At 41.8% G+C, this 15404-nt stretch overlaps 1 protein-coding gene across 1 annotated transcript in view; it reads right to left on the reverse strand.

The window, feature by feature from the left end:
* LOC110321930 (igE-binding protein-like) overlaps window positions 1-14938 on the reverse strand; it is a gene marked incomplete at its 3' end in the record, with an annotated part of 82969 nt that extends 68031 nt beyond the window's left edge. Inside the window, exon 1 of the mRNA XM_021198529.1 lies at window positions 14875-14938. Within this exon, the coding sequence (XP_021054188.1) occupies window positions 14875-14938 (64 nt within the window). The remainder of the gene's footprint in view (window positions 1-14874) is intronic.
* Window positions 14939-15404: the final 466 nt, after the last annotated feature.

Genomic DNA, 15404 nt, shown 5'->3' on the forward strand with positions numbered 1-15404 from the left:
TGAAATTCCAGGCAAAGTCATAAAAAATATTCCTGCTTTAAAATACTATATATATATATATATATATATATATATATATTCCTGCTCAAATCTATCATGGCATTTTAAGGAGTGCTGACTCCATAAATTCTGACTTTTATCAACAGCACTTCAATAATGTTCAGAAAATAAACTCACAGGAAAACCTCGGGTGTTCAATTAGTGTTAAACGTTTTAGGGCAGAAACGAAGATAATGAAATTATGAGGACAGCGGCAGCTTAACGTTTTGTGGCTCACAAGAGATTTATGTGTTCCAATATCACCTCCAGCTATGCAGATGGCATCATAAAAAAGAATGGATTCCTGACAGGGGAGCACAGGGCAGGGAATTGGACTGTACTTATCTTAATACTAGTTCTTTGTCTTAACTGAAATACTAAGAAAGAAAGAAAGAAAGAAAGAAAGAAAGAAAGAAAGAAAGAAAGAAAGAAAGAAAGAAAGAAAGAGAAAGAGGGGGGGAGGAAATGCAGGCTTCTTCCCAAACCCCACCATTATTAGTCAAATGTTTGAATGTTTGAATAGAGTACAGCTTCTTTCACAAGAGTCATTTCTTCTTTACAGAGAATTGCATCAGGTTCACAGGGCGTCCTGTGGGAACCCCTGTTCTGAAGAAGTCACCAGTGAAATACCTGGCCTCTGAACTAGATAAGAGCCTTGATACACATTCTCCAGGATTTCAGCAGGAGGCAGGAGCTGAATCAATGGAGGGACCAGTCTCTCTGCCAGAGGCATCTGGCTGGCCTCTCATCCTGCTAGCAAGCCCTGGCATGCACACAGTCTTTTGAGAGTGGGGGATGGAATGAAGACATCTTGTGGGTCTTTCAGGATTCCTGTAGGGCTCCTTAGCTTGGGGGCTTGCTAGGAAAACTGGAAAGACCTCCGATCCTTGCCCACATCTGTATTTCATGGCATGCTCCTGCCTCTGGCAGTCTTCAGAAATTAAAGGAGAGGGAGACTATAAGTCAGCTCATTGTTAGTGGGCACTTCAGACAATATATAGGTTCTAAATGAATGTTTGGAAATACTAAACAGCTTTTCTTTGTAAGGCTGAGTTACTTCCTAAAGGGGGTGGGGGTGGGGGTGGGGTAAGGATGCTAAGCTACGGCATTGCATGATTTTAGAAGCTTAATCCTGGAGTGGAGTGATCTTTTCATTTTAAAAACCTTCTTGGATTTCTCATTTCTTCTCTGAATAACCGAAGCTACTTAGGCTGGGTATCTAATTGGACACTGATGCATGCACTTCCTCATCCCAGGATAAACTCTTCCTGTTAGTAGAGGAATCAAAATTCTCGGAAGATGTAGTCTCTGCATGGAATGGAGTGTGGTGGTAGTGGTGGTGGTGGTGGTGGTGGTGGTGGTGGTGGTAATGGTGGTAGCAATTGGAGACATGGAGACGTGGGTCTAGATCTTGCCTCAGTTTCTTGCTCTAAGAGCTGCTAACTTCTCTGAGACTTGGTGTCCCCTGCAGATTAAGATACTGGGTACTTCAAGTAATTATTGTGAGGATAAAATATACCTGGGAATATAGGGTACTAAACATAGTGTTTAACGCATAAGAGAAGCTCAATTAAATAATGTGATTATGTGACATGTCACTGAGAGACTAATATTCTCTAGAACCAGTACATGGTGGCAGCGCTCACAGTACATGGTGGCATGCTCACAAACTTTTCATTCTCCTAGGATTTAGTGGTGGCGCTTCCTGGCTTCCTCTCCGTGATGTTTATATGCTTAATGCCAATGCACCTAGAGTCCTACTTCTAGTATCAAACCTTTGGTAGGAAGGGACCTACAGTTACAACCCTGAGAAGTACCTCAGGGTCCATTTGACTTATTAAGCTGTGAAAGTTGACATTAAGGCTTACCATCTATGGAGCCCTGGCTCTGCATCTGGGAAGTTAGATGTAGATCACGTTGGTGTCCCAGCAGCCGAAGTTGCTTTCATTTTACTCTGGTTTTACAGAATAGGAAACTGAGGTAGAGAGGTTACTGGGCAAATCCTGAACAAACTCAGCTCTATGAGCAAACTAACCTCATTATTTCAATTGTCACTGACAAATAGACCATTTTGAAGCACCTGGGTAGCTGTCTATTTTTTTCGAATATCTCTAAGAATTCAAAAGGCACTTTCAGTATTTAACCGTCTTTATAATGTAGAAACCTTTGTTATAGTTAGCTGTGGTTTTCATCCTGTGTGGCTCCTCTGTTTTAACTGGTAATCCATGGAGATCAAAATGAGAAAACTTAGTGTTTATGTTCATACAAGGATTTTCAAAGACATGAACTTTAGCCCACCCATCTGTCCTTTTAACTAGTAATATTATGCCTAGTAATTCACTTTTATATTCGGAGGGCATAGTAACTTTTAAATGGAGGCCAATAATAATAAGGGGACAGTATCCAAGCATCGCACAGGATAATCTTTACTCTGTCCAGCAGGTGGGGCTGTAGAATCTAAGAGGGTCATACCGAGTGAGTCCTGAACAGAGGAAAGCAAGCCCATATTTATGCCTCTAGAGCTGTCAGTTATTGTCCCCAGGGGTCTATAAATTCCCAAGCACTCTGAGCTGTCCGTGTGTACAGAACAGGCTCCTGCAGTCTAAGGACAGCCCTCTGACAGAGAGATGCAGGTGTTGGCAATTTGTGAGCTGGTATGCTTAAACATGGAAAGAGACCCAGGGGGCTTTGCTGGGGAGTGTGGACAGCACCTGGCATGCTGACTTATGCTGGTCGAGTGAAAGAATTTCTCATTGGCATGGGCATTTCACATCATTTTAGTACCTCACTGGGGTCTCAACTGAGTCCTCTTCTCTTAAACAAGGTGAAAGATGACTCTCTCATTTGAGAAGCTAGGAAGGTTGAGAATCCATTAGTTTTATTGCATATCACAATCTGCCACACTCCCTGTCTGTGTGGTCTTGGGAAACTTGGTGCAAGGCCTTACCCCCTTATGTTAATAATGGGTGTCACCCCCATCAAGGTTTGCTGTAAGGGTTGATGAGATAAGGTTTTGAGGTAGTGGTACCCAGTAGAGTGCCCATCAAAGAAACTGTTGTCAGTTATAATACTCCTCTTTCTTTCTCCCCAAAGTACCACAAAGGAAAGCAGATAAGATGCTTGCTTCAAATAATCTCTTGCCCCATCAGATTAGAGAACTCTGTCATTAAGAGGAGGGCTTGGCGTGTCCATATCAGAAACACATCAACACCATAGATGCAAACAGGAAGTCATCAATTAGTACAGTTTTTTTTTTCTTGAGTTGTGTCAAAAATGATCGTTGATCTAGGTTCAAAAGCGTTTCTGAAAGGTTATCCACATCCCTCAGTGCTTCACAATGCGTCTGTTCTCGTGTGCACTAATTCTAGAACTCAGCTACAGACGGTAAAGAGTCTGTCATTAGTTAAGAAGCCTTTTGCTGCCACGTGCCAGAGCCTCTGGTAATAGCAGGCTGCACTTGTCAAAGCAAGAGCCGTATTTCCCTGTTCTTGACAGAGCATGAATGTCAAGACTGCTCATGATCTGTTTTCTAATTAGAAACTAACAGCAAGGCCTCCTAAGGATCAGTAGCCTTATCTGTTAGCATCATGTAGAGAAGGCAAAAGTGAGAATGTTACTGCATAGTGCTTGCCATGGTCAAATGCAAGAAAGGAGGGGCGCTACAGAAACGGCAATGGCTGGTACCCACTGGATCAAATTATGCCCAGAGGATCCATGGGCTCAGCTTCGATGGAATCTTAAGAGCATCCTGGGTCCCAGTGCAGACTTTCTGAAATAGACAAGAGGGATTTCCAAGTGTTGTCTTAGTTTTGGTCAAGTCCAGGATATTTGAGGTTAGAATATACTAATTTCGCATTTTAGAAAGCAACACATAATTCTAGATTACATTTTACACACACACACACACACACACACACACACACAGAGGAGTCCTCATTTCCTCCTTTTACATTCATTTTGTAATCTCTGTTTTCATTCAGCTCTCCCTTTGCATTTGTTATAGAAGCAATGCACATACCTACACCTACACGTACACCTACACCTACATCTGCCCTATACCTATATAGATATGTGTGTGTGTGCATCTCCTACAAAATGACCTTCCTATCATTTCCTGTAAGCAGAGTCACCAAAGTTCCCCCATGCTCTCCTCTCAGAAGCTCCCAAAAGTTCTGTCCTCTTATGCTTTACCGTTTCCCTGGAGTTTCCCCCCATGCACACATGTTCCTCTCACTGAGGCTAATGGAAGTCATGCGTGCATCTTATGGGGAGAAAGAACGTTGTGAGTACTCTTTCCCAAGCGCAGATCGACAGGCTGGATCGAGAACCAAACTATCACTTTACTGTTTATTTTTATCACACCAGTTTTTATTAACCGGCTCGCATATGATGACATGCAGGCATCTCACCAGCATGATTATGTTGATGGAGAACATGTGTAGCTAATCTCCCATGCTCTACTCCATCAGTTGGGCTTGGGAAGCCGTTGTGCCGGCAAAACTTCTAAGCTCTCCACACCCATGGTGGATGTGGAATTGCACAGATCAGTTTTACATTATTTGGCCCACACTAAGATTTACTCTATAAATGATGGAGATCATAAGAGACGTTTGGCTGGAAGACTCTAGATGTCCTCAGAAAGCCTCTTTTGCTAATGTAATTGTGAGAGGAGCAGTTTCCAAGAGGAAACCGTTAAACACATTCATTAACCTTCCCCTCTGGTTATGTTGTTAAAACATTTTTTTTTTCTCACCCCTTCTCCATCCCTCCAGAAAAGCTCAAGTAAATAAGAATGGTCTTTTGCAGCAAAAGAAAAAAAAATATTCTCAACATACTTTCAAGGACATAGATTATTAGATAATTTAACTAGTTCAGGAAAGTCAATAACTCTAAACACTTACATCCCATAATTCCACCACTATTCAAAAGTTGCCAAAGACACTTAGCACGCTGCTTTCTGAGAAGACTCTTAAAGGGCTACACGCAATCTGGAAAGAGATCCCATTATAGTCAGATGGGAGTTGTTTGTATTTCCATTTCAATGTATGATTAAATATGATTAAAGATACCATATTATAATAAGGAAACATTGGAAAGTCACCCTGGGGGGAAACCATAGATGATGGATTCATTAGCTTGAACATGGGAAGTGCGTGCAGCTGCTAAGATGAAGTCAAGGAGGCGAAAATGAGAACACTAGCCACTTGGGCAGCTGTCATTTTCTGAGGCAAGCTCCTAATTTGTAACTGAGCCTGCAGACAGGGCGATGTGGAGCCACTTCAGTAGAAAAAGCAGAAAGCATCAATGGCATATACCTAGAAATGGTCCTGGGGCCATTAGCAGAGCAGGGCGGGGGGTGGGGGGAGGGTATAGGGGACTTTTGGAGAGGAAACTAGGAAATGGGATAGCATTTGAAATGTAAAAGAAGAAAATATCCCATAAACAAACAAACAAACAAGAACAGCTGAAAATCAGGGTTCCAGGACTCAGAGAAGACAAAGACCATGGACTAGCGGACGTACACACTAGTTGTACCGCAACCATTTGTTTACATGAGGCATATTACCCAGGTGTTTTACACCAACCTATTTAATAACTCTGAGGTAGATACAGTTAGCTAAAAGCCCTTTGTTCTAGGTGGGAGAGCTGAGGCTGGGAGAAGATACAATAACACTGGTCCAAAGTCGAAAAGTGAAGAATTGCCATGGCGTAGCTGACTGAAGCACAGCTGAGATGATTTTAGGATTTTGTATGAAAGAATGAAAAAATTGAGTCAAAATGGTGAAAGAGCAGGACTAACTTGAGCATACAAAAGAAAGATATTTTATTAAGAAGTAAACTTATTATGAAGAACTATAAACAATAACAGAAAGGCAGCAATATCTGAATCCCTTAGAATCCTTTGTTTGGCACATCTGTGTGAAAGAGGCTGGTGTTGCCTCGTAACTAAGAGTTAAGCCGGGCGCATTCGGCAGGCCTGGCTCAGGGTCTGGCACTACAGTAGCTTCACTGGACACTTTGCTATCTGCATGAAGGTTAGGAAGAGGCAGAGCCAGGATCCAAGACCTCTCAGACTTTGACTAGGGGGCTTTTTGTAGAATCCCAAAGGGAATATCTTGGGATAGGGAGCCAACAGCCACAGTGAACAGCAGAGTTGAGATCATATGAATGTTCTAGAAAGGAAATGACTCTTCTTTGTCTTCTTGCCGAGGGATCAAGGCACGGTTAGGAGGGTCTTCCGACTCAGATGACAGACAGGTGATTCAAATGGCAAACCCTCTGAACATTCTGTCTCACGCAGGCCACCCTCACTTGCCTCCTGGCTCCCTCTTTTCCCAAAGCTTTTATGCTATCTCTACAATGGTATCTCAAAGAGTTATCTCTTTAGGGATGTCTTGATTGCTTTTTTTTTTTTTTTTTTCCTGTATCATGTCAACTTACAGAAAATATATAATATAAATCATCTAGCAAACACCTCAAAATATCCACATGCAAAGCTGGACTCTCAATTCTGACACCCTCCACCTCAAGCCCCTCCCCTGTCTAGAGCCCCCCAGTTTCAGTAAATAGGATTAATGTCCATGCAGTTTGCTCCTATCCTAAGTGCAGGCAGCATCATTACTTCCTTTCCTCTACCTCCCCATGCTCTAGTCTACCAGTAAGCCCTGTGAGACATCTTCTAAATACTTCACATCAACCCTTCCCTACCTTATTTCACATTGAAATCAATCACCCGGGGAAAACATTTTCAGGGCTATGCTGTGTCCTATCCTGTGTGATGATCTAATTGATCTGAATTTTAAGAAGTCTCATCTCCAGTGCTTGTAGCTGCAGGCGAGATTGACATATAGCTTGAGTCACGTTGCCATGCCTCTCCATCAACCCTACTTGGATGACTGCGGCTCCTCTTAAATGATTGCTGACATGTTTTCCTTTCTCTCTACCATCCATTTTCTACACAGTTGATAAAGTGATCTATTCCAAATGTAGGTTATGGCAAGCAGGCACCCCCTCCACTGTGTAGAACACTCTAGGTCTTGGTACATTCTATAGATGTAACTTTTGTGTTTCTTTTTTCACATTTCTCTTCAATCCTCTTTCATTCCTGCTGTGCTGCAGCCACACCAGCCTCCTATGTGGGCCAAGATGATTCCCGTCTCAGAGCTTTGGTATCTGTTGTCCCTTTTGCAGGAAGCCTCTTCCTACTGCAGTCTCCTGATTCTTTAGGTACCAGCTTGTCATCTCTTCAAGGCAGTCTTAGATAAAATAATGTATGCTTCTCCTTCACTCACTGTCAGATTTTCCAATTTGTTTTCACTATCTTACTGAGTTATGTATTTGTTTGGTATATAATTTCTCCTGCTAGATCAAAATATTGATAGAAGAACTCTTGTTTCTTTTGCTTATTTCTGTACTGTCAGTATATAGATTGGTTCCTGCCCTAAGTGGTTTCTTGTTAAATCCATGTTGACTATCTGACCATTTGAATGATCAAATACATTATTCAGAAAGATAGCTTTTTCAAGGAGTCTTTGGAATATTCAATATTTGTAATTCACACACTGGTAATAGGATATGTGTCCTGTATGTAGGAGAAGGCCAAGGCAAAAACCTAAAGTTCGCATCTGGTTGCTATGTTTTCTTTGTGTTTAGGAAAATACAGGATCATGAGTTGGATTTAGTAGGTAGCACAATAACCAAAATGTAGGGTGCATTAATCAGAGTACCCTAATTCCTGCTGGGATAACAAACCGCATCAGAACCTACAGTGCCTTACAACAAGCAAGAATGAAGCATACAGTGAAGGTTGGGGGTCTAGAAAACTCCAAAGTTGTCTTTCTTTATATGAGAGTTCAGCATTCTCTTCTGTCAATGTGGCCACAAAGGAGAAGGCAGACAAGAAGATCAGCAATTCTTATATATTTTTGTACATAACTGGCCAAAACAAGTTACATGATTCCTAGAAACAAGAAAGGAATAATAAATCTTGAGCAAGTATGAGTGTTGAAGGTTCTGGTCAAAATGGGACAAGGAGAAAAGATCTCAGAACATTTTTAGGTTACAAATGTGGTAAAGTGCTGCGATCCCCACTTCTGGTCAATATTTAAGATGTAGGTCTGAAACTGTATTTGTGGAGTCAGATATGCATGACAGAAACAAGAATCTCCTGGAGAAATCAGATTTGACAGTAGTCATCCTGTACACTTCCTGTTTAGTTTTCATAGTCTTGGTCAAGCTCTATTAAGGCACCAAGACTATAAATGCTCAATCCTTCTGAGATGGTCTCCAAGTCGGCCTTCCTGAGGGAAGACATTAGAGATTCATTTTGTATGTGTAGGTTAAATGCTAAAAGCTTTCCAAATAAGGTACATTCGTATATCTAAAACAACAAACAACAAAATCCAAATAGACCTTGTCTGTCTTCTCAAAAATAGTTCCAGACCTTAGAGTCTTGAAATGGACTTAGTGTAGTGTCCTTAATCAGGGTCTCCCTGGATGTATCAGTTGGTATCGGGAACAGCAGAGCAGTCACCTAAGAGTGGTGTGCCACGTATTGGGTTTTTTAGATCTTTGTTTGAAGACTGAACTTACTGTCATCCTGCCCCCTGGTACAATTCAGCTCAGTAACTTTGATCTTTCACCCCATTCAAGCAATTTCATAGGTTGCTTTCTGTCTCAGTTTATAGATAAATATTGAAATAAACAAAAAAATCCCTTGGCTGTAAATAGTAACCCTGAAAGCCTTGTGTTATTGATTAATTTCAGTATATGGCTTGAAGTAATGAATCTTGAAAGGAAATTTATATTTCCTGATGTTCAGAGTGGCTGTGTGTGAAGTCTCTCTGTGTTGCTAAACTCACACAATGAAAATATCAGAGAGGAAAAACCTTAGAGATACTTTAACGACAAACCAAACGGATTCTTGTCAGGCTTCTCCAAGAAAAAAAACAAATCCTAGAACTTCATGGGTAAAAAAGAGAAGAAACTAATGACTGTGATAGTTTCCGGCTTATCAACTGCTGTATGAGGACCATGAGCACTTTTGGTCACCGGAATGTCACTGAATGGGTTATTTCAGTTGCTTGCTCGCTGCGGTCTGGAAAAGGAACAGTTTCAAGTGTCCAACCTTCACCCTAGGGACATGTCTCTCATCCAGCAAGATGTGCTCTCCTGGGCCACTCAACCCTTATTTTGAACCTTTCAATAGTTTGAGCTGTGATGTTAAAACTATTCTGGGATGCCTCTGTATCTTTCCTAGGTAGGTTGAGCTGTGATGCTAAGACTATTCCGGGATGCCTCTATCTTTCCTAGGTCTTCCACAGATCATCAAACCCTGCAGGATGCTCCTTCTTGTTAAATCCATGTTGACTATCTGACCATTTGAATGATCAAATACATTATTCAGAAAGATAGCTTTTTCAAGGAGTCTTTGGAATATTCAGTATTTGGAATTCACACACTAGTAATAGGATGTGTGTCCTGTACATAGGAGAAGGCCAAGGCAAAAACCTAAAGTTCACATCTGAGACTATAAAGTTCCTATCTTCTATCACAGTGAGCTGTGACTCATGGTTCTCATGAGCTCTCCTCTAGTACATTGTTTAATTCAAGCTTATGGAGCCAATGGATGAATGAATTCAGATTTTGATAATATTGGACTTCTCAATATGACACGTCTATTTATTTTGGGATTATCAACAGGACTGTTACTGTCACATTCAGGCTGGTTGATCATCTGAATTACTTTCCTTGTTCTCAGTAGCTCCGTTCTCAGTAGCATCTTAACGCTTATGTATTTTTACATGCAATTATTTGTGTGGCTTTGTAAATTATAGTACACATGCATTCCTATGTCTCTTTTATAGCACTGTTATGAGGGGACTAACTGTATTTCTTTGTAAAATAGATTTAAAAAATATTAGTGCTGCATGGCTTCAACCACAAAAAGCATGGGTTCGCACTATGTCATATTTTTGTTGAAATGAAGCAAGTATAATCTGAAAAAATGAATGCGAGTACATGCTAACATCTAGTTTCTGGGCACATATTTACTTCCTAATAGCTAATTCATTTCTAGAAAAACATAAGGCCTTTGTACACGTTCATTTGTTTTATGATACATAATTCAATTAAAAATGAATAGAAAATAAGAGTAAGAGAAAGTAGAGCCCATTTGGACTGGGGTGGGGAATAATGCCATTATACAGGCTGGGACACAAAAACTGAATTCCTGGGGGCCTACTTATATGTTTCAAGTTCTTTAATAGGCAATGCATAAAGCAGAATTCAGTGTTCTTACTCCTTATAAGATAAAACGAATGCTCAGGGGTGGCCCAGCCCTTTCTGAATGGAAACCTAGGGGAAATTTATCTTTTTTTTTCCCAATTTTTATTAGGTACTTACTTCATTTACATTGTAAATGCTATCCCTAAAGTCCCCTATACCCCCCTGCCCTGCTCACCTACCCACCCACGGGGAAATTTATCTTATAGATCCTTATAGCCATGCCACGTTGTAATGTAGTGGGTAAAACCCTGAACAACATCTCTACAGAAAGCAAAATGAGCTTTTCAGGACTGCTTCTGACAATGTCCCTTAGTGAATGCAGATGACATTGAATTCAATGTAAAAGCAATTCAATAGGACCAGGGTGTTGAGGTCAGAGGGACATAACTGCCATGTATCTTAATCTTAGGATAGATTTTTAGAGAGTCAGAGGCATGGGTGGACATTTGGGTACTTTTCAATTAAGCTTTGGAGAACTATTGCCTGACACCAAGTTCAAGACCTTGCTGTCATTGATACGGAGAATGCCCTTAGGAACCATCAACTTCAGGATCTCTGGAAATGTAAAAACTACAGAAGTCTCAGACTGGGAGATTCTAGGAAACTTGCTGGCCATTGGATGTTCTCTGGTATCAAATATATCACATGACTCAATATGATTTCTGGCTGAATGAAGAAAATTCAATACACAAAAGAAAATGTAGTAGAGTATCCACTGGAAACTTTTAAAACTTACTGTTTGAAAATATGCATGTGTACTGAAAAGTATAACTACAGTAGTTTTTTTTTTTTTTTTTTTTTTTTTTTTAATATAGATTGTGGGCCCTCAGAAGTCAATGAATGAAAGCATGGTGGAGAAGGGGGAAAGATGGAAGAGCGGGGTAGTGCATGTGTGAAGGAAAGTGGCGGAACTGGAGACGTGTTGGCAGAGACAGGTGTGAGAGAGGGCTGAGGTCAACAGTGCAACAGATGGCTGCCCAGTGGGGTCCACAGGGTGGTGTGCCTGGAGCTTATGCAGATGAACACTCAACCCTCACCTCCACCCCCACCACGGTTGCGGGATCGCCCTGGCTCTGGGCAATGAGATGAGAATCACTTCCTGGATTGGACCTCCGCGAAGGTCAACTGTGTGAGGGTCAGTGGTCATAATGATCTGAGTGGTCTGTGCAGCTATGCTATGAAGTCTGGGCGAGTGCTGCCACCGAGGGCCATATCTGGATCCAAGGTCCTCCTGTGGCCAGCATCTGGGTTGATGCCTGTGGCCCGTGTTACCACCGAAGGCCAAGCAGATGTCCATAATCAATGTCGGGTCTATGGTCCTACAACAGTCAGGGACTGTGTTCATAGTCTGTGTTGTTGCCAGAAACCACGAGGAAGAGGAGGATCTGAGCTCCAGCTGATTGTAGAGAGCAAAGAACCACTTTGACGTGATATCTATGGCGGCAGACACATAATTGAGAAAGATGGACATGAAAGGCTTCTGTGACAACCCCTATCCCCACCCCCTACCCTGCAAAAAAAGGGAACATACTAAAAGGAAACTATCAAAGAGCATTCTTAAACTTATGATAAGGATGCTGAAGAGTAGCTCTCCAAAACTGATGACTTCCGGTCTGGATGCAGGTGAAGGACTAAGTTTTCTTTGGGGGCAGACCAATAGGAGTGTGACCATGCTTCAATAAGTATGTGGACAACACAAATTGGACTTAATACTGCTGCTGCTGCTGCTGCTGCTGCTGCTACTTTTTTGTCGAGGAGGTATCACAAGCGCGGGGGGGGGGGNCNTCTGACATTGAAGGACTGAGTATATGATGTGACGTTCCCAAAGAATCAATAAAAATATTATTTTGAACAAAAAAATACAGATTTAAAAAAAAAACACCCTGAAAAACGCTTGCAAGTAAATGACTAAAGTCTATAAACAAATGCTGAGATCAGAATGACTTCACTGAAAGATGAGTTCAGAGTCAGTAGATTCACAGTAGAAACCCAAAGATCCATAATCAATTCCATGATCTAATCTGAGAAACAGTGACCTGGAAGGAGCCAGTGTTCTATTATTCTCAGGGTTGGGGAGCACTGGGAGTGGACGTTTACAACAGCAGTGTCCCTACTAACCTAAAAGGGAGATCTGGGATAAGTGTGGGAGGTGTTTGGATGCTACATAAAGAATTTGGCTACTGGTAGCACACTGGTTTGTAAGCAACATGCCAGGAAGCAGACTGAGCCAGCCAGTAGGCTCCATGACAGTAGGAAGAACCCTGGTGTCATTTATACTGGCTTTCCCCAATATACAAAGTCCTTCCATTGTACTTAGAGTTTGCATATTTTTTTTTTTGTCAGATGGCACCACAGCGAGCTAATGTGGTAGCATGTTCTGAAGGCGTTCATTTTTTTTTTCCCCTTCCTCTGCTCAAGAGTGGGGAAAGTGGATTTTTGTAATTAATAGGCACTTACCCTTCTTTCGTCATGTTGTCAGCTTCAGTTGGTTTCGCTCTTACCATTAACATGTCTAATGCATATGTCAAGTGGAAGCCTGACACGCTAGTGGCAAACAGAATATTATGTGAAGGCGGCAATGTGTTAAAACAATTGAGCGAGCGAGCACTAAAGTTTGCTGCTCAGGCCATATGCTGCAGTGTTTAATTTCCCATAGTGGAGAAACATGGTTGTCAGAGAAAAAGATGACGAATACATTTACTTTGGGCGACTTATTACAATGAAGAATGACTTTCCAGAGGAAGGGAACATGAGAATTAGGCTTGCATGCAGAGCATAAGGAAGGCACTCAGACACAGGCAGGACTGTGTGCTTTCGAATGAAAGACATTTAATCAACGCATGTGGCTCGTGTTGACATATGGAAGTGAGAAATGGGTTTTGATTTGGAAGACAGGAAGAAGGTTAACGCTAGTACAGGTGGTTACGGAATGATTGATACCTGCAGTAACTAACAGAGAAAGAAAATGTAACTCTTTCAGCTGGGCAACAGACTCCAGAGAACAATGTAATTTAGAAAAATACAGACCATAAAATGATCTAGGGGAGGTCACCTGCACAAGAAGAGATGACAGGCAGAACGAGCTGACGATCCAGTAGCATGATCTAATGATCTAATGATGGCGAATGCCAGAGGGAGGAGCATGCCTGTGTGCAGAGACCATGTGGGCAAGTGCCCTGGGAGCAAGTCAGAAAGAGCTTTGGCTGGGGACATACAGGATACACACACAGGGGGGTGGGGTGGGGGAGGCAGCTAATGATTTTCCCAGGCTGATGTTGATACAACTTCTACTTGCTCCAGAAGCAAGAGTTGAGCATCCAAATTCCGCATGGAAGTAGACAAGTATGATGTCATTTGAGGATATCAAAGTTCTACAAGAGACAGGAAACACGAGTTACGTGTTTGTGTACTTTCCTCCCTACAGCCGAGATGGTCTAGGTAGGTCTGTATAATCATTTTCTTTCTTTTTCTTTTTTTTTTTTCTTGGTTCCCTAATCACACAGGATAGAGATCTATAAATTACTTTAGTCTGATGGTGTTTAATCTTACCCTTTCAGGGGTAAAGGGTCACTGAACCCACTTGTGATAGAGTATTTCTGGCCTTTTCTACTTGTTTTCAATTAGCTGGTCAGGGAGATGTCATGAGAGGTGCGATTGATCATTACAAAGAAGAAGTGACAACCAGATCATACTCAGCATGCCAACAAGGCCTACTACACTCAAGAAATCCTATGCTCATGAGGATGGCACGCCCAGTGGGTGCCCTTGAACGGTTCGCTTGTACTGTGATTGGGTTAATGGGCTTAACAGTTGAAGACAGAACATTGTTCTTTTCTGAACGAAAAGCACATGCTGGGTACTTGAAGTGTTGACTTAGCTAAGAGATCTACTTCTAAAAACAGTGAACTTTCCATGGGTCAAAGAAGCTGAGAACTCTTTCTCCAAACAGTGCAAGTATGGTGCCCTGGAGAAAACTCTGAACACCGATGCTCCCTCAATGCTGTTTTTAATTGGTGGGGGAAATGTGCAGAGGCGAGAGAGGACAGTGGGGAGCTACTGACAACGGAGTGTGAGCACTTTGAAGTTCAGGTGTTGGCCTGGGCATGGTGGTGCACAATACCCAAGAGGCAAGAGGCAGGCAGACCTCTGAGTTCAAGGCCAGCATGGTCTTCATAAGACCCAGAACACACAGGGCTGCATGGAAAGACTGTATCTCAAGAAACAATAAATTAAAAATAAATAAATAAATAAATAAATAAAGAGGTAAATAAATGAATTCAGGTGTTTGTCTACCAGGCAGAGAGGCCTGTCTGCTTTTACATGTTACCTCTTTGTGTGCTTTAGTACTCGTATTTTTCTGAAGCTTAAGGTTTCTCTGAGGAGAGTTGGAAGTTACAGGTGGTATTGATTCAATTCTGGGAGTGAGTTAAATTGATCTAACATAAATCACTCTGAAACCAAAGAGGAAGAGTGAGCGAGGGAGGGAGAGAGGTCATAAGAAGGATAATTAAAATTTAATTACCAAGCCTCTTGTAGAGGGGTCCTCACCAGCTCGGAACAGATAGTGCCTCAGTTTACTCTGTCGGACAATGAGGAAAACAGCCTCCGCCATTCTCATCAAAGGCTGTGAAACTCGATTGCTGCTTGATATCTACTTGACAATCTTCACACCAGGGGTACAGCGGATGTGCCAGTGAAGTGCTAACATCCAATATCTTGCAGGTGCCACAATCTCTCCTGTTTGAAGTGTCTACCTCTTCTGGCTTCAACAAGTAAGTCTCTTGACCTGCTGCCCTGATCTCCCTGATTAACCTAATATCTAAAAGATCACACTTGCAGGCTTAGTGACGATGGACCTGAATCTGCTATCACACTCCTTTAACAGGATTTAAATCTTATTTATATCTGGACATGGGCTGTACTCTCAGGATTTGGGTGAACGATAAAGAAAGAAAAAAAAGCGCAAAACAGGCCGAAACCATTAAAGGTATCAGAATCGGTATGTACTGAAGACGGGCAATACAAGCTTCATAAGTGCACAGGTAAATCATTATCATTGTCCAAAGTGCACAGACTTT

Source organism: Mus pahari, chromosome 5 (genome assembly GCF_900095145.1).
Source record: "Mus pahari chromosome 5, PAHARI_EIJ_v1.1, whole genome shotgun sequence".
Lineage (NCBI taxonomy): Eukaryota > Metazoa > Chordata > Mammalia > Rodentia > Muridae > Mus > Mus pahari.